We start from the raw sequence: 18417 nt of genomic DNA, 5'->3' as shown, positions 1-18417 counted from the left end.
ACTATGCAAATTATTACATTCTCCAGAAAATTTTTGTTTTCAGTTTCTCATTTTGCTTTTAATCAGTAAATCATCTGCTAGACTCTTGGCTGTGTCTGAAGAGTTTGTTTGCCAAAAGAAGGCATTAGCTGCCTGCTATAGAAACTGACTAATCTGTTCTGCAGTGTGGTAGAACACTGTGGCTTTCTTTTGTTTCCTGGATTTTGCAGTTGGTGTTTTTTGGCTTGCTTTGGTTTTTGTTTGCTTCGGTGTGTTTTTTCTTTTAAAGATGCTCCAATTCTGGCTTATCTAAGCCCATTAAGTACTTTTGGTCTGGAATGTACTGCTCAATTAGACTTTAGCTTTCCACAGTCAGAGGCAACCATGCAATAGGTACGTAGTCCCAAAATGTTCACAGAACTGTCTTGTGTGTCAGATAATAATATATAATGCTAGATTGAGTGCTGTGATCTTTTAGATGGTGGAAAGCCTGCATTGCACAACAAGGCAAAGTAATGGCGTGGATCAGGAGCGCTGCACGCACATTAGTCTATTCGTACAATGACCAACAGCATCTTTCTTGGGTTCTGCAGCATGGCTAAAAGCACTGAAGCTTCAGTTACTGCTAAGTACAAAACACAACTTTTAAACTTCAGCACTTGACTTTTTTTATTACTTAGGCATCTCCCCAGTGAGGGAGTTTCCTTCATTTCTTGACTCAGTTTAGACTTTGAGCACACTGAGGCTTCAATGCGTTGCCTCTGATACCTTGGCTGAGTCCTTACAGGTAAGTACCCTATGCAGAAGTTGAGCAGGGCTGTGGTTAAGGCTCTGCCTGTGTGCTAAAGGACCTCCTGCTGCTAACTGATATGGTAGCCAAGAAGGGAACACTGAATGTAACGGTTGATCACCAGTGTCTCATGTCAGATTATTTCCTCCTTTACCCAGAAGGCCAGACTTCTGTAAATTTTCGATCCCTAAGCACCTTGTTATCAATGGAACAGTCATTTTTATTTCCTTAGGGTTTTTCCATCTGCTTTACTGGACACTGGATTTTGTAGTGAAAAGACACCCAATCTGTGATAAGTGTTGGAAAAAGGTAGCCTGTAGTCTTAGAGGAAGAGGTTTCAAGCACACAGACATTAGTCCTACAGAGTTTAAACATTCACATTGTTGATTTTTTTTGTATGTTCCACTTCTTGACTGTTTTGATACAGTCTTTCAACTGCATCTGCCCTTCCATTTCACCAGTCACATGGACTCGATTGTGCAAGCACTGTAAGCTCTAATGAAGAGTATCTGTTACATTTAGGTATAATACTAATGAATAGTTTTTGCCACATTCCTTTCCAGAGATTTCTTTCTCTGTCTCTCAGAAGCTGTCTTCTTTGGGAGGTTGATTGTGTTGGCGACTTCACCAGCTCATTGGTAAAAAGTCCTGCAATTTTTCCTTTCTTCTGCCCAAAAGAGAGAATGACTGTCAACTCCGGACTAAAGAATTCAGACTCCTTTGACTAGAAAGGTCAAATTTGGGATAGTAATCTTTACTGTTGCTCTTTCAGCTCTTCTCAAGGACTATGAGCTTCCTTTTGATTCCAGGGAATATTTATGCTCACACTGAGATAATCTGTTGGGAGTTGGTACCCGCAGCTTGTTGGCATGACCCACAACCTGTTGAGTTGTCAGCTGTCAGTGGTCACCTGGGTCAAAGGCTTGAGCTCGGTCACTGTTGCAATTGGAGAGATGAATTTTCTTTATTCCATGAACTAGTTAATCTTGGAGCCATTAGGGCAGGTCATCCATTCATTTTGGATTTCCCAGATCTCTTGATGAATTACATAAAATCATGCCAGATACCAGTTTTCATTGCTGGAGGCAATGCTGTTAACATAAAGAAGTTAGAGTTTCATCTCCAGTTGTTGAGCCTGTGTGAGGTAATACTTGGAGAAGCAGAGCGCGAGTGAATAAACCTTGTGAATATTCACCATAAGGAAAACAGGTGACTTAAAGGTGATGGAAAAAAATTTCACCAACACCACCAAAATCCCTGTCTTACTTGTAATCCATGACCATCATTAGGGTTCCCAACTAAAGAAGAACAAGGCATGCCTTGGTCTATGATCCTGGTGTCATATTCTCAGTCTGCTTCTCCAGGTATTTGAAAGCAGTGGTGCTAGAAGAGGAGCCTGTAGTTATTCATGCAGACTCTGATATAGGAGAAATGTAGACCATATCTTGAACCTGGATTACTGGTGAGGGGGCTGTTTGATTTTACTTTTCTTTTTTTTTCTCCAAACTGCAGTTTTTGTACCATTACATTTAATCCCAGTTGCCTTACTCTTAATTTGTAAAGTCATAATATTATTGTAAAGCTGTAGTCCTCATCCAGCGTTGACACTGTCTTCCAACTTTGCAGGTTTCACAAAACTAGTAAATTAAAGGGTTATTTAAGAAAACATTAAACAGGTTGATTTGAATGCTCATCCTGGGCTACACTGCTGGGAGGTTTTCTGAATACTTCTCTTCAGTATTCCCCTTTGTAGTTCTTTACCTAGCATCTTGTATTAATGTTTCACCTTCAGTATCTTCAAAACACACTATGTCAGGTTGATCAGTGTCCCTGGTGCACATACATGTGTCTGGAATATGAAAACAGAATAGTTTGTTTGCTTTTTTTAAACAGCAGAGTAAGTAAATGGTGGAGACCTAACAACAACCTCCTCTGGGTAGACCCAGATGGAGGACCTTGCACTTGGTCCTGTTGAACTTCATGAGGCTGGCCTGGGCCCACCTCTCCAGCCTGTCAAGGTCCCTCTGGATGGCATCCCTTCCCTCCAACATGTCAGCTGCCCCACACAGCTTGGTGTCATCGGCAAACCTGCTGAGGGTGCACTCAATGCCACTGCCCATGTTGCTGATGAAGATATTGAACAGGGCTGAGCCCAGTACTGATCCTTGAGGGACTCCACTTGTCACTGGCCTCCACCTGGACATGAACCCATTGACAGCCACTCTTTGGGTGCAGCCGTCAAGCCAGTTCTTTATCCACTGAATTGTCCATCCATCAAACCCATATTTTATCAGCTTGGAGACCAGGATGTCATGTGGGATAGTGTCAAAGGCTTTGTTCGGGTCCAGGTAAATGATGTCAGTTGCTCTCCCCTTGTCTGTTGATGTTGTGATCTTCTCATATGGCCTCCCTCAACATGCTGGCCATGCTTCTTCTGATGCAACCCAGGATGTGGTTGGCTTTCTGGGCTGCAGGTACATGTTGCTGGCTCATGTTGAGCTCCTCATCAACCAAGACCTCCAAGTCCTCCTCCTCAGGGCTGCTCTCAATCCATTCTCCACCCAGCCTGGATTTGTGCTTGGGATTGCACCGACGTATGTGCACTTGGCCTGGTTGAACTTCATGAGGTTTGCATGGGCCCACCTCTCAAGCCTGTCAGGGTCCCTCTGGATGGCATCCCTTCCCTCCAGTGTGTCGACCGCACCACTCAGCTTGCTGAGGCAAACTTGCTGAGGGTGCACTGAGTCCCATCCAGCAGATGGGGTGTTAAACAGCACCAGTCCCAGTACTGACCCCTGAGGAACTCCACTCATCACTGGTCTCCACTTGGACATCGATTCATTGACCGCAACTCTTGAGTGTGGCCAGTTCCTTATCCACTGAGTTGTCCATCCGTCAAATCCATGTCTCTCCAATTTAGACACAGGGATGTTGTGTGGGACAGTGTCAAATGCTTTGCACAGGTCCAGGTAGATGGTCAGTTGCTCATCTCTTATCCACTAATGCTGTAACACCATTGTAGAATGCCACCGAATTTATCAGGCATTATTTGCCTTTAGTGAAGCCATGTTTGCTGTCACCAATGTTCTTCGTGTTTTAATTTTTAATATATATAAAACTTACGTATTTTTTTAGTATATAAATTACTTATCTTCCAGTACTTCAGGACTTTCTATCAGTTCTTGTGTTTAAAATGTAGTACACAGCTTTGAAACATTGACTGTCCGTGAATCCTCTCGAACTGAGAGGATTTTGCAGATATTTGTCTTTCCTGGATCTGTTTCACCCCTACCCACATCAGTGTTTCTCTTAATTTAAAACAAAAAAAAAAAAGCCTGGTTCCTTGAAAAAGTTCTCCAGAGATTTGAATTCAAGTTTTTAATAATGCTAGAGCTAAAGCAGAATATCTAAGGGCTCACTTTTTGCCTCCCTTAGTATAAGCTGCATTGTGTTCTAACAGCATCCTTTGAAAGATTCTGCTGTTGGATTTTTTGCTATTTGACTACAGTATCCTGTCTCCCTCTACTGGTCAGCAGTCACAGCACACATGACATGTTTCCACCTGGAAAATTATTCATGAGATACTGTGGAAAGTATTCTAAAACTGTTGTTAGCTGTGGGAAAACTGGAGTTGTTAACTTCAATAACGCGGCACAAGTCATACCACTGAAGCAACATCTGTTAATAAAAGTAAATGTTTAGTCTCAATGTCTTTGAGAGATTTAGTGTAAAGATTTGTAAGGAATCTTGTTTTAACCCTGAATAAGAGAGGAGACAGTAAGGTACCATTATATTGGAAACAGAAAGAAGGCCTTAAATAGCAGAAGGAGCAGCTAATAAAGAGCAGGAATGGGCTGATGCTCTCTTCAGTCCTGCTTATTTGTCAGTCAGAAGGTATGAGGGCCTCTCGATTCCAGCATCTACCAAACATCTTGCTTCTAGTGCTAGCACTTCAGTCTGGTTTTGTGTGTCAAGAGTACACCTGTGCAACTGGCACCTACGCTTGGCTGCTGTGAAAGCAGTGGTGGATCTCAGGCACTTCCGTTAGGCATCAGATCATATGGTAAGGGAGAGATGTGCTGTGCTTCAGCTGGAGAATGTGTCGCTTGGCACAGACTTGAGCAACATCTATACTAAATAAATAAACTGTACCGAGCCAAGGTCTGTTTACCTGCCTGAGGCCAACTGGCACAGCTCAGTTTGCTGTAATATAGCTTAGTTTATATTTTCCCCAAAACAGAGAATCTGCATTTAGTCTGCCTACCTGAAATGGTCCCTAGCCTGTACTGAACCCCGAGAAGTGACAGGTATTGTCTGGGCGAGTGCTAGCTGGCACAGTTCTCTTGGTTCAGACTGATGGTGGACTGTTTTTTCACCTTTTTAATCTACTAATACAAATGTTACCTGTAAGTATTTGGTCCTCATGAACATTTATTGAATCGTATTGAAGTCCACTTCAGTGCTGTGGCTTTCCCTTGCCTGTGACCCGCGAATGCTCCTTGTTTGTGACAAGCCTCAGCCTTTTGCTTTTCCTAGAGAAGATGCTATCTTTGCTTGACGCACATTAAAAGCTTCTTAAAGTCAGATCTGACCAGGAAGGGAGTCCAGAGACAATTAGATGTTATGAGCTATCCTCTGAAGTTTGGGAACTTGACTCTGTGGATGGTGGGGAAACTGGGCAAGTTGCAACAGTGTGCAGCTCACAGTGGATGAACTGTCTTTCTAAACTCTTGCGCATCTCCCAAGATGTAAACAACAGGAGAACAAGCACTTCACAGCCCCTCTGAGGGGGTTAGAAGGGTTGTCCCCTGCAGAGCTACTCTGGGAATGAGTGTTCGCTTATTGCTCTTCCTCATTCTAATTATTCAATAAATTGACTGGATTACCTTTATAGTAGACTCCAGGAAAACACCGAGCTGAATGCAGATTTACTGGTTACCAGCTTGTGTGCTCAGCACAGTACTTGGGTACTCTACAATGTTAATGCATTTAATGTGGCAGTGATCTGGGGAAATAGTGACATCCAGTTCTGTCTTTACTTTCTTTTTGTTGGTTTTAACTTGTGTCAGGTACACAGAGTGACACACTCTCTGGTCTTTTCCTTTGAAACTGGTATTAATGGCTTGAAGGAAAATAGGAATTTTAGTAATTCCTGTATTAAATTCATGTATCAACAAAATGTAGCACTTTGTTCACATTCTGTCAGTCGTTATTACTTTTGTCTTAACTAGCATCATCTACTAATGTGGTTTCGTTTTTTTCCTTGTTACTGCATATGTTTGACTTTGATGTTTTCTGTAGAGACCAATGCGTTCCCCCCGTCATCCTGAACTCTTTGAATTTTTAAAGGAAATGAGTCTTACCTAGCTTACAGCAGTCTCTGAAGCTTAGCTCTCTAAGCTTACTTAAGGCCAGATTTTTGTCTGGCCTTCAAACAAATTTATTACTTAATTTGTTTTGACTTTGCCCAGCCTACGTAAAGATGAGAAGCATTAGCTTATTTTGTAGCACAGAGCAATTAACCCTCCAAGAGGAATGTAAACGGTAACTATAAGACAGGGACTTCACTGCTCCGTATCAAGCAGCAGTCCCAAGAATGGTATGTTAGCAAATGTAGTGTACAAAAGCCTTGTAAAGTTTGTACAAGCTCTTGCAGGGTGAAAAGCTCTACCTAACCTTTGGCCAAATGATATTTTTACCTGTTAAAAGTAAACTTAAGTTTTAATACTAAAACATATGTAGCTTTTGCTCCCCATGACTTTGAAGCTGTTCTTAAAGTATTTGTGCAGCACTACTTCATAAACTAATAAAAATCATGTTTATGTGGAAACAGTCATCAAAATAAGCTTTCGGAATTCTAAAGACTTTTATATTCTGAAGAAATCTTGGACAGTTGCGTCGCTTGAAGATTAGATTATTTAAGCTTTCTATTTAATGAATTATCTGAGTTGGTAATGGACCAGATGTTGTTATCACTAATGTAGGCTTTTCTCAGTAACTGTCACATGCTAGTAAGAGCTCAAATACTTATTTTTCTACCACGTAGCTAGAAAAATACTTGGAACAATCTTCTGGAAACTTCTTTAGTGGTTTAACAATCTGGAATAAAGTGTAACTTCTGCAGAGCATGCAGTGGTTTCCACATTAGAAGAGTGGAAGAGGATTTGGATTTCTCTTCCTTGTGCTGACTCTATTCAGTAAATGGATTTATTATTCTTGTTCCCTCCAGGTCATTCTTGACAGGGGTGTTGCCTCTCTCCAAGGTAATGAGATAGACCAGGCTTCCAGGAAGAATGCTCTAGAATCTCTTGCTTCCAGAAAGACACAGCAGACTCTGGGTCTGCTGTCGCAACCGAGTTCTCACAGCTTTACAAAAGGATTGACTGTCTGTTCCTTAATTGGCTTTGAGGTTTTCCCTCTTCAAAGTTGCTAAATTTAAACTAATGTACTCTCTGCATTTCTGAGGAGTGTGAACGCCCCTCCTTGCTTACCCATCCGACAGAACTTGAGAGAATAATGTAATTTAGCTTCTAACTGGCATGTGGGCTGAGGCAGTTGAGCAGGCCACATAAAAGCTCCTTTCATTGAGATCAGGCTGAAATCAGTAGCATAATACAGGAAGACTCTTCTGGTTTTTTTAGAGCTGCTGCTGTTGCTTGTATACAACAGGCATAGGAGCGTAATTCCTGCAGCTCTCAAAACCAATACGAAGCACTTATTCCTGGATCTTGAAGGAAGATAATGCCAGTTCATTGTTGCAATTAAGCAGAAACTTTTTAGTCTACACAGGGTGTAGGGAAGGTATTTGTGCTTGGCTGAGTGAAAGTCATGCATCATTCTTCTTGCCTTCCCCACCCCACCACCACTGTTTCTGCAGAGATCTTTAAGATCTGTGAAAGAATTTCTGTACCCTTCCCAATCCAGCTGGTCCCAGTGGCTCTGCCTGTGAGGCTTACCTGATGTCTTACCCATAGCCCATTGTGGCATGAAATCTAGCAGAAGAAATTCTAGCTTGGAGTGATTTTAATTTTTTTTCCCCACAGAAGACAGAGCTTTGCCTTTTTTCTCCTTTTTTTTTTTTTTTTTTTTTGTGTGTGTGTGTGTATCCTAAATGCTTAGGCTCAAACAGCAGGTGGACGTAACTATCAGCAGAGTACCTTATTGAGACGGAATAATAGAGTTGACTGTAATCATGGACCAGTAGCTATCTAGAAGAGGTCCTGATTAAATCAGCACATGTGGTGTTAGAGGGAGGAGGAGAGCCCTTAATTACCATCTACAATATGGGCATATTGATGTGTAGTATCAGTCCAGGTCTCATTTTGGTGTCTTCGGTTGGACTGGGACCTTTTCATGTGGATGTGCTGTGGTGAAGACTTCTGCATGTGGACATAGTACCTGCTCTCTGGGGAAAAGTCTAGAACACGATTCTACTTTAACCTAAGACACTACCTATTATTTCTGGGGTTTGGCTTGGATCTGAAGGGCAGTACTCCATCAGCTCTTAAGTTTTACTAAGTACTCTATGGCTGTTAGTAGTGCATCATCTCCCAGGAGTGTTCCCTTTCCATCTCTTGTGAATGGAGAAGAGACCTGAATTTTTATCTTGTTTCATGCAAGCTTTCGGAAATTCAGCATGAGCTAGAGGAGCTGCTTGTGGATGGTTGTTGGTTGGTGCTTTTCAGATGTTAAAGCAAATGTAACCTCTCAGTTAATAACAGGTTTGTCCAATTTTTATGTACTTTACTTGAGGGTGTGAGAAGGAAATTCTTCTCTTCAAGATTTGCTTGGCCCTCGCCCTAGGCAAAAGTCTTTATTGTTAAGTCCTTAAGTAGCCTTTTCTTTCTTTTTTTTTTTTTTTTTTAAGGCATAGTCCTTCAAGGCGGAAATGCTTCTACAGAATTCATAGACCAAAGAAGAAAATAATTGGAAAATAAATTTGAATGCATCAGTCATCCCGCTGAGTTGGTTGGTTGTAGTCTTGCATGCCGGTTTAGTCTCTCCAGACAAGCCAATTTATAAAAACGCTGAACTGTATATATGCACTACAAAAGAGGTTTTTAACTTTTCAACGGTATATATGTACTACAAAAGAGGTTTTTGACTTTTCAAAATAACTCCTTTACAGGACTGTAGTTTTCTATAACTTAAAAAGGTGTCTGGATTGGACATTACAGCTTTATTTGAAGAAAAAAAAAAAAAGAAATTGCAAGTTAATGTTTAATATCCTTCCAAATGTTTTGGTGGCCCCTCTTTAGGAAACTTAAAGACAAAGCAATTAGTGATCCCCTAAAAAAGAGAGCAGTTCCTGTGAGAACTTCAACAGATTCCTTATAGTAGGCGTCATCCCTAGATTACAAGTTAGGAGAAGTGTTTTTCAGTTTCCTCTTGACTGCTTGGAAAGTTGGTGTGGAGAGTCTCTGGAAAATTGGTCCAGCTCTGTAAAATGTCGTTACTTCAAATCTTGCATTTGGGAAGAATTACCTTCTCCTAAATTGAAGGTGTTAAATGTCATTGCCATCTGGGTGTGAATTGCTGCAAAGCAAAAGTGCATGACGTATTTGGAGAATATTTAGCTTGTACTGCTCTTGTATTATCAAGGTGATGATTGCTGGAGTCCTTGCTTTTGATTTAGTTCATAAAAATTTTCAGGTCGTGGAAATAAATCCTTTGAAGGTCATGCTGACTGTGTGGAAGAGGAGGATTGCCCAAAGAGCTTTCTGTGGCAAAGTAGTATTTTGAATTTAGGATTGTGTTTTTCCTATGTTCTCCAATTGTTCAGGTGAAAATTGGGTGCTTAGCCTTCTCCAGGGGACTGTATTGCATTACCTGGGATCTGAGGACTTTCAGTAGCAGCTGAGAGTAAATACGGAGGAGAAAACGCAGTGTGAGCACCTCCAGTTGTTGTTGAAGAGTACTTTTCAGATAAAAAGAGACTATAACTTGCTGGATGTGAGAGTGGGCTTGCACCCTGTTTGACACTGTTAGTATGACTCGAGTAGTTTGTTACCTTGTTTTGCCTCTTCTCTGTCTGGGTTATCAAACAAGTACACAAATGCTGTCATGAATTCCTTGTATGAGATTTGCCTTACAGCCCCTGATACAGAAGAAGCACTACCTGAAATGTGAGGGAGTAGCAGGGGAGACGTGTTACAAACCTGTCTTATTGCAGCTAGACTGTCAGGCTTGCCTTTCCCTTGTACACAGTAGTTGGGATTCTTCATTATTTTTTTTTTTCCTCTTTTGGAGATCTGCCAAGACTTGGGCAGCCGGAGAACTTGCCATGCTACTTAAAGAAATGTAGTCCTGTTTATGTTGGGCTAGAAACTGTTGCCTCATTCCTCACATCTTCACATCAAAAGCGTTTGAGGGTCAGTCGGCTCATAAACACATTTTCGTCCCAGGGTGTAAAGTGGAGGTTGCCCAGTTTTCATGCAGTACAAAGGTCACAGCAGAGGCCTGATGGTTTTCCTTTTACAACAAAGACCAGTTGTACTACTCTTGGTTGTCTTTCTTGGTAAGAACTGGTGAAATGCAAGTGTTTAGCGTCTAAAAGAGAAGTCTCGGGGTAACTTTTTCTTGTACCTTCTTATTCTAACAGTGAGAACAAAGACTGTATTCTAGAGTGACTTTGTCGTATTTGCTTATATTGTGAAGATATATACGCTGTTACCCCTTGAAAACGGAAAACTTTTTCCCCTTTACAAGGGACCCATTGAGAAGGTACTCCATGCCTTGCTGTTTCATACTTAGAGCATATGAGCTTATGAGTTTAACCTTCAGCTGTTCTTACCCAATTTGCTGAGTGCCTTCCTCTTGCAAATTTCTTTCAACTACGTATCACACTCTGTATTTTGTCATGCTAGGAAGGGTTATTGTTTCTCAGTGATTGCCTGAAAGATTTGGTTTTGATACTGCGGTCCACATGTGAATTTTCTGAGGCATGTGTTCCCTCTACATTTTGTAGCCCTTAAAAATCATCAAGAGACAAGACTGGGAATTTGTCAACTTTTTCAGTGAAAATCATGATGAATGTTCTAGCTCAGCTTTTGAGCATCCATCCATCAGGAATCAGAGATGATAAAAGTGTCAATGATCAGCTGGGTCTGGTGCTGCTTTTATGGGAGCTGTGTGCCAAAAAATAAAAGAAGGTGCTTCTTCCTTTCTATTCTGATCTGATTAAATAGACATTTCTTGGGGTTACATTAGAGGCTTTTCAGGCAAGTAAAGCTAATGCCCTGGTATTGGTTTATACAGTGAAAGATGAGTCAAGAGAGGTACACGTTTATCATCTTGCCCTTGGATGGCAGCCTTACCGACAGAAGTTCTGGCAGATCTTTTAACACTGTCTATGCTACTAGTCGTTTGCATCATCCTCTTGCTTGGTACTGGCATGTCTGAAAGTGTTCCATAACTATGTTTCTTACTTCTGTTACCTTCCAGCTTTTCCAAGTTAACTTTGGCATTGAGACACTAGTGCTGCATTGTGTGTCTTTCAACACAGCAGCATTCTCTGTTCTGCGCAGCACCGACCTTTCAGTGCCAAGAACTGTGATCACAACAGTAGCGGTCACCCTCCTTACCTCACGGGACAGTCCTAGAAGACAAGTTTGAAACTCACTGGTCGCTTATGCATGTAGTTATAGTTTTTATAACATAGTGTGAGGTAAACCAAGATACAAGCGTGTGCATGTACACACGCTGAATTTTTGGAAACAAGCTGATCCTTAGTTTTCCTTTCAGATGCTTCCCTCATTCACAGATATTTACTTGAGAGAGCATTTGCACAAGGGCTCGTGAGATTACTTGCCTGATATATCATAATGAGGAGTGTCCCTTTCAGTATTTTACATCAATGAAGAAAAGCTTTTTCTGTACTCAGGTGAAATTTTCTGTCTGCTACTGCCATTTCTGGTGTCACTGCCTGGTAGTCAAGCTATTTTGGAGCTTACTAAGCATAAGGGACAAGGTTTTCCAAATATTCCAGTACCTGAAGAACAGGACTTCCTATGTATGGGTTTAACTCAGTTGTTCTTGGTAATGACTGTTACGTTGGAGGAGGCTACATCCTCCTTAAGGCTTACAGTGGAAGTATATGGATGGCCTACAGAAACGATGACCTCCAGAAGTCCTGTCTAACCTAAATTAGCCTGTTCTCTTATTCAGCACGTTCACAGTTGGTGTAATGAGTTCCTGTAGTAGGAAAAGCTTGTTCCTGTTCTGCTCACGGTGGTATAATAGCACCTATTGTTGATGTGATCTATGAAGCATCTAGGATTTCAGTCACTGTGTCCCTTTGCTATAACATGACCCTTCTACTTACGGGGCAGAATGTTGGAGAAGACAAGTAGTCACATAAAGTAGGATTCCTCATCTAATTGTAAATGCCTAGACATCTTACAGTCAGTGAGAGGGGAAATGGCGTCTGTGGGATACAACTTAATCTCCGTTTAAGGCTGGTGAGTCATGCCACAGAAATGACTGTTTCCCCTGGGTGGCTATGAAGAGACACAGTGAATGTGCAAAGTCAGGATATATGTCAGAACAACCTCTAAATTTGGGTAGATGAATCCCATTCTTAATGGTTCATTGTGTTTGTTAGGACCACTACATGGTTAATAAGAACAAAAGTGCTTTGTTTGAGGAATGTTTGTACATGGTGTTGAACAGCAACAATCTATGGGATCTGGCTGACGAACAATGGTTTCGTGAAGGTCAACTCAGTCCAACACTCGAGATCAGAGAAGGAGCAACAGTGGTGGGGTCGAGAATTAACAACGCTGTTGGAGACCCAGAGATGGGACATGGTAGAAATCTTCAAAGGCCGCAAACTATATGTAATCTGAAAGGAAGGTCCTTGTGGGTATTTTCTGCATGAACATCACTGAAACATCTAAATGTGCTGGACGGAAGCCGAGCTCCACACCCCAGTGCTTTGGCTGGCCACCAAGTAGTACTTTGGGCAACTGGAATTGGTAAACCACAGAAACTAAAGGAAAGTGTGAGTGGATGAGTGTATGTTTGTGCTTGCAAGCAGTTTTAGCAAATAAGAATTAAGTTGGTTTTTTTCCTTTGTAATTACCTTACTTAAATAAGAGACAAGTATTAACAGTAAGAACTGATGGTATTGTTATTTTATTTAAAGGTAAGTGTATAACGCTTTCTACTATAACACTGAATAAAACAATAGGAATGTCACTTAAACTGTGGTTTAGGAGGACAGCCCAGAGGGATGAGTTTGAGTATTTCTTCGCTAAATTTTAGTAATTTATTACATCAAATGTTTAATATTGTAATACCCAAGCTGAACTCATTGTCTTTTGTGAAGGATTTAACTCTGAGCTATCTTAGTAGCTGTATCTGTTCAGCAGCCCTCAGTGCCTCCAAAATCTGTCTTTTAAAGCTAGACAAGATGGCATCTAACTGAAGATTCTTGAGATTCTTGGAGACGAATAACTTGCAAATAAATCAAACAGATTCAGTGCAGGAACTGATCCTATGAGGAAACTCTCTTTTCCTTCTGGATTGTCTGCAAGCTCAGCTTCTTCCCTAGTATATCTTTGGAATTGTCTTTGTTGAAGTGTCATTTCTGAATCTTAAAAATACGTATATTTTACCATCTTGCCCATCTGAACATTGTGTTAGTTGGTGTTCTTTGCTGCTGCTGCGTCTGAGGGAGAAGTAGTAGCAAGGATTTAGAGGTTGCCTGAAGTCCTGTAGTTTGCTGTCCTTATCTGTTGTGGGCATGCTTCTTTTCCAGGTTACCAATTACAGAGTTTATAAACTTGCTTGAGGAGTTTTGTTGCATGACTATTACCTGGAAGAAAGTAATTTTCCTCCTGTTTTTAATGGATTAGCTGTTGCCTTATTGCTCTGATACAGCTTGAACATCTTACTCTTGTGGAAGGTTTGGGACGTGAATTGCCAGTGACCGTTGACTCCTGTGATAGCTGTTCTTAGAAAGATACCAAAGCTGAAAGCTCTCAGTTTCAGGCAGTTTGAGTGTACTTTCCTCTCTTTTGATGAAGAATGGTTAGAACTAACTGACTTTGCCCCCAGATGGAGTTAAGTCTGTGTGAACTCACTTCTGTCTCATATCTGCTCTCCAAATAGCTCCCTGCTGTTAGCTTTCACTGCGTTAGCTGTAAGCGTGATGCTGTTATGTGGGAAGACTTCATGTGTCTGCCTGGAGGGTTTCTTTGCGGTTTCAGTCTTCCTCATGAGTTAATACGCCCCTGTGGTGGATTTGGCAATGTTTGTTTTACCTGACTCCTCCCTGTGTCAGTGAAGTGGCCGAATACCTCTGGGACCTTTCCGTTTAACCGTTTTCTAGGTAAATACTACGTGGTGTGTATCTTACAGTCTTATTTATGGTCCTGGGTATTTTTTTTCCCCACATGGCTTCTTCAGTTCTGATGCAGTTCAGGGGTGGTGGTTGTCCCATCCCTGGAGGCGTTCAAGGCCAGGCTGGATGGGGCTTGGAGCAGCCTGGTCTAGTGGGAGGTGTCTCTGCCCAGGGCAGGGGGTTGGAACTAGATGATCTTTAAGGTCCCTTCTAACCCAAACCATTCTATGATTATTGCTGTTCATTGACAATATGGCAGAAGCGTCTGTGAAATCCGGAGGCAGCTTTGAGAACTGTCATCTGCTGAGGTCAGGGGAGTAGATTTGCTTTTCTGGTCAGAGAGAAAGCAGTGGGGCTGCAGAGAGGTCATAAGAAATATGATTTGCTTTAAAAAAATCTAATCTTAAAGACTGGAATTCATGTAGAGTAGGATAACACCAGGTATCTGAAGCACTCACTGCAAATCACTGAAGTAAAGACAGAGGTGATGTGTTCTGGTGCAGAGTAGAAGTCTTACTAACTTTTAGAAATTTAAGCTGCTACATCATAACACTAAGCAGAGCCTAAATGGAGGTTCTGTCAAATGTCAGAGGACACTGGCTATCATATGGATAGCTTGGCAGGCTCTTCCAAGGTTGTAGCTAACAATGGCTCCTTTTTCTTTTTTTCTTCTACCTGTACTTTTTGTTTACTCCCACCTTTTTGGATGCTGATCCCATCGACTGTGAAGCCCTTTTTTATTCCTGACTCTGCTGTGGGGAGGAGCCCCTTGGCACACAATTTAAAGTAGACACTTAAGATACCACTGTGTAATGGCGGTCTGTTCAGATTGCAGTTGCCAAACAGTTGCTGCTTCTGTGTTATTTGGACCGAGGGCCAGCTTCATGGATGTAGAGATACAGCTTGGCTATGTCCGAGTTTTGTACCAGGTCAAGACCTGGACAAGAACCGTCAATTCTGTATCGTGTTTTCCGTGTGAATGCGCTTTAGGGGTGTGGGCAGGACAGGAATGATGACATGCTCAAGCGTATCGCCAAGGGATCAGGATTTTGAGGTGCACTAGAGCCCAACTGGTTCATGCTTCAGAGAACTAGTGTTCACAGGGAAGCTTTTCTTTTCTTTTGAGAATGACACTCTAACCTTGTAACCTCTGATTCAGAGACTGGGGAGGGCTAATTAATTAAAAAATGAAAGGATTTGGTTACATTTCTTAAGCAGCAAAACAGGCTAGCGAGTCCTTTCAACTTTCAGTCATATTTAAAGTAATCAAACAACACCTTTTAATTTGTATAAATCCTGAGTCTAAAATCTGGAGAGGAAATGAGACTTTTATTGTTTCAGTCTTTTTTTTTATACAACTTGTTACAGTGAGCATTAACTAGAATATAGCACAATCTTCAAATGTTAAGCTATATCCGTAAACTGGACATCTGTGATAATTATGTTCATTACATATTTATTCAATGTCATGATTTAGGGTGGTATAACTTCTGTGGGTAACGTCAAATGGGAATAAATTTGAGTTTAGTGAGCGTGTCTTTTCATCTGTATCAGCTTACCTTCTTCATCAGAGGGTTTCACATAAAACACATAATAAAACAAAAACAGGTCTGGTTTTGCTAAGCTTTTTTCTAAGCTTTTTAACTATTTTAGAAGTAAAAGGCTGAAGGTTTTTGTTTGATGTGTGTGGGTTTTGTTCTGTTTTGCGTACCAGCTACCTGTTTATACTGCATTTTTTCCTAATAACTGGGGAAACCCTTCTGTTGATGTTTGGTGTGTTAAATTAAGAGCAAAGGTTTGTTAAGTTGTGCATTTTTTTTGCAGGTGAAGAAAGCCTTTTTTGCCTTGGTGGCAAATGGTGTGAGAGCAGCTCCACTGTGGGAGAGTAAAAAACAGAGTTTTGTAGGTGAGTAGTTCAACATTATTCAGGATTACTTGAATTTCCAGGGTGCTTTACTGTTGCAGAAGGCGGTCTGGGGCCATGGTCTAACATCCTTAAGAGATTCTGGCAAAGAGGGTTTCTTTTTCTCCTTGTCAGGAGTGAAACGTTGCCAGCTTTCATGGTGTTGCTCTGATTTGAGAATTATGATTCTTTTAGGTCCCGACTTTCTGAAATTTATTCTCTAATACGTGCACTTCACTGTGTATTTAAAAATAAAAATAATGGTCACAAAAAGAAAATTTGAAAATAGGAACTATAAGAAGAATGTAATATTACAGTATCCTGATATACATGTGATGTCTTTCTTTGCGCGTTCTCACTAAGGTGCACTGAGAAATCTTTACATACCAGAACTAATGTTGAATGCTACAGATATGTCCCGTATTGGGAGACAAACATTAGATCATGTATTGCTTTTGTAAAAATCATGTAATCAATTGCCACAACCATACTCTTCCAAAATTAGATCTCTGTTGCAGTTAAAAAACAGGGTTATAGTGACAGTTAGAAATATTATTATATGTACTTCTTGTGATCTGGAATGTAGATTGAGGATTCTTGGAAATTAATGGTAGATACTTTATAAAGCATTTGTTAAAATATTTTAAATCCAAGGGGGGGGGGGAGCAGTAGTTTCATGCAATACATAATAAGAATGCTGTGTGTCTTTTATACTTCATTTTCTGTCTGTAACTAAGCTCTAGTAATTTAAAGCTGACCTCCGGATTAATTTTTCCCTTCCCCGTGTCTTAGTTTCTTCAGTTTAGATGTAAGAGCAGTAAACAGTGGAGCAATTACATCTTCTCAAATTTAGAACTTGAGAGCTCAAAAAAAATTAATCTTTTCAGGTAACTAAAATAATCATCAGCATTACATTACATAGTTTGGTGTTGGTGGTTTAAATGTATATACTATGGATGTACTGTCTCTTTAAAAAAACCGAAAAAACCAACACATTTCAATACAGACATTGAGGGTTACCGTAGAAATGACTGAATGAAGTTCTTTAAGTAATAGCCAAGAAAATGGATTATACTGTTCCCTCATTTGAGTCAGAGTCTGCGGGACTTGGCAGGTGCCTAATGAGAGCGTGTCTTATTTGAAAAGAAAACAAAAGGCAAGGATAGATCTCCAACCTTTAAAGATGCTCTAAACTCTTTTCTTTCTGTGCTTTTGAGGGTAGATGCAGTCTGGATTCAAGGTTTTCTTTGAGTCAGGTTGAAAGAAGAGGAGAAGCACATAGGTTATATTTCAAATATTAATTCGGACATGTGTCTTTATTCTGAAGTGTTGTATCAATGTGAAAGTGAATATACATAGTTTGGAATTCCACTGTTGATTAGTCCAGTACAAATAGTACGTTACATGGATTTAATGTTTATTAAATTATATATTGTGAATATAAATAGAGAAAATAACTGGAAGTTCTATGTGTTAAGTATCTTAGCTGAAGAACTTTTTTTTTTATGTATTATTTTTTACAGGAATGTTAACAATTACAGATTTCATTAACATACTGCATAGATACTATAAGTCTCCAATGGTAAGTATGTTGTTAAGCTATATTTTCATACAGTACAGAGACTGAAATGTCAAACTGAAAGATTGATGATGATTGTTACTGTTATTTAAGTCTTTGGAAGCTTAGCTACGTCATGGGTATACTCGCTGCAGGAGGCTTTTTTTGAATGGAAAGATGGCTTGGTGAGCAAGGTAGTAGAATGGTATCTGGATACCTGGGTTCAGTTCCCAGCTTCAGCCATGGAGGTCCTTGGGCAGGTCACCTCATCTGTCTGCTTCAGTTATACATGTATAAACATGAGGAATTTCCTTAATGAGTACTACCGTGTATTATGTTTTGTGTGGTGCTTACCATAATGATAGCCTTCGTTTTGGATACAAGGCTCCACTTAGTGTTGCAACAAATGAATTTGGGATGAAGGACCTGACTTAACGTACTTACTAAAAACTAGATGTGATATAAAAAGTATGAAGAAAAATACTTGATTATGGATCACTGTATTTATTTGTGTTCAGGTTGTTTCAAAGCACACATTTCAATAGTAATCACAGCTCTATATAAATGGCGAATATCAACCAACAAGCATTTGTGGAGGATGTCTTTAAGTTAACATGAAAAAGTTAATTGTATTTAAAAATCAAGTATGTAGCTATGCGTGGTTCCCATGTTTATATGATCATCTTTGTCTCCTAACTGTGACAGAGCTATTCTGAAAGAATAGTGCAGAGTTAAGCGAGATGCTAGCTTACAGAGGCTTGGATGCATTAAAAGGTTACTCAGTTCTTGGAGTGATGGTGTAGAATAAACAATTTAAACTAGTTAAATATATGCAAATATTC

General features: G+C 40.4%; 1 protein-coding gene across 8 annotated transcripts in view; it reads left to right on the top strand.

Moving 5' to 3' along the window:
- Positions 1–18417, top strand: part of PRKAG2 (protein kinase AMP-activated non-catalytic subunit gamma 2) — a 237341-nt gene that overhangs the window by 204486 nt on the left and 14438 nt on the right. For all 8 annotated transcript variants that reach the window (XM_063324365.1, XM_063324367.1, XM_063324366.1 and 5 more), the window contains 2 exons: positions 15939–16020; positions 17541–17599. In XM_063324365.1, the coding sequence (XP_063180435.1) occupies positions 15939–16020; positions 17541–17599 (141 nt within the window). The remainder of the gene's footprint in view (positions 1–15938; positions 16021–17540; positions 17600–18417) is intronic.

This window comes from Chroicocephalus ridibundus, chromosome 2, assembly GCF_963924245.1.
Source record: "Chroicocephalus ridibundus chromosome 2, bChrRid1.1, whole genome shotgun sequence".
Taxonomy (NCBI): domain Eukaryota; kingdom Metazoa; phylum Chordata; class Aves; order Charadriiformes; family Laridae; genus Chroicocephalus; species Chroicocephalus ridibundus.
This window is presented reverse-complemented; position numbering and strand designations above follow the sequence as displayed.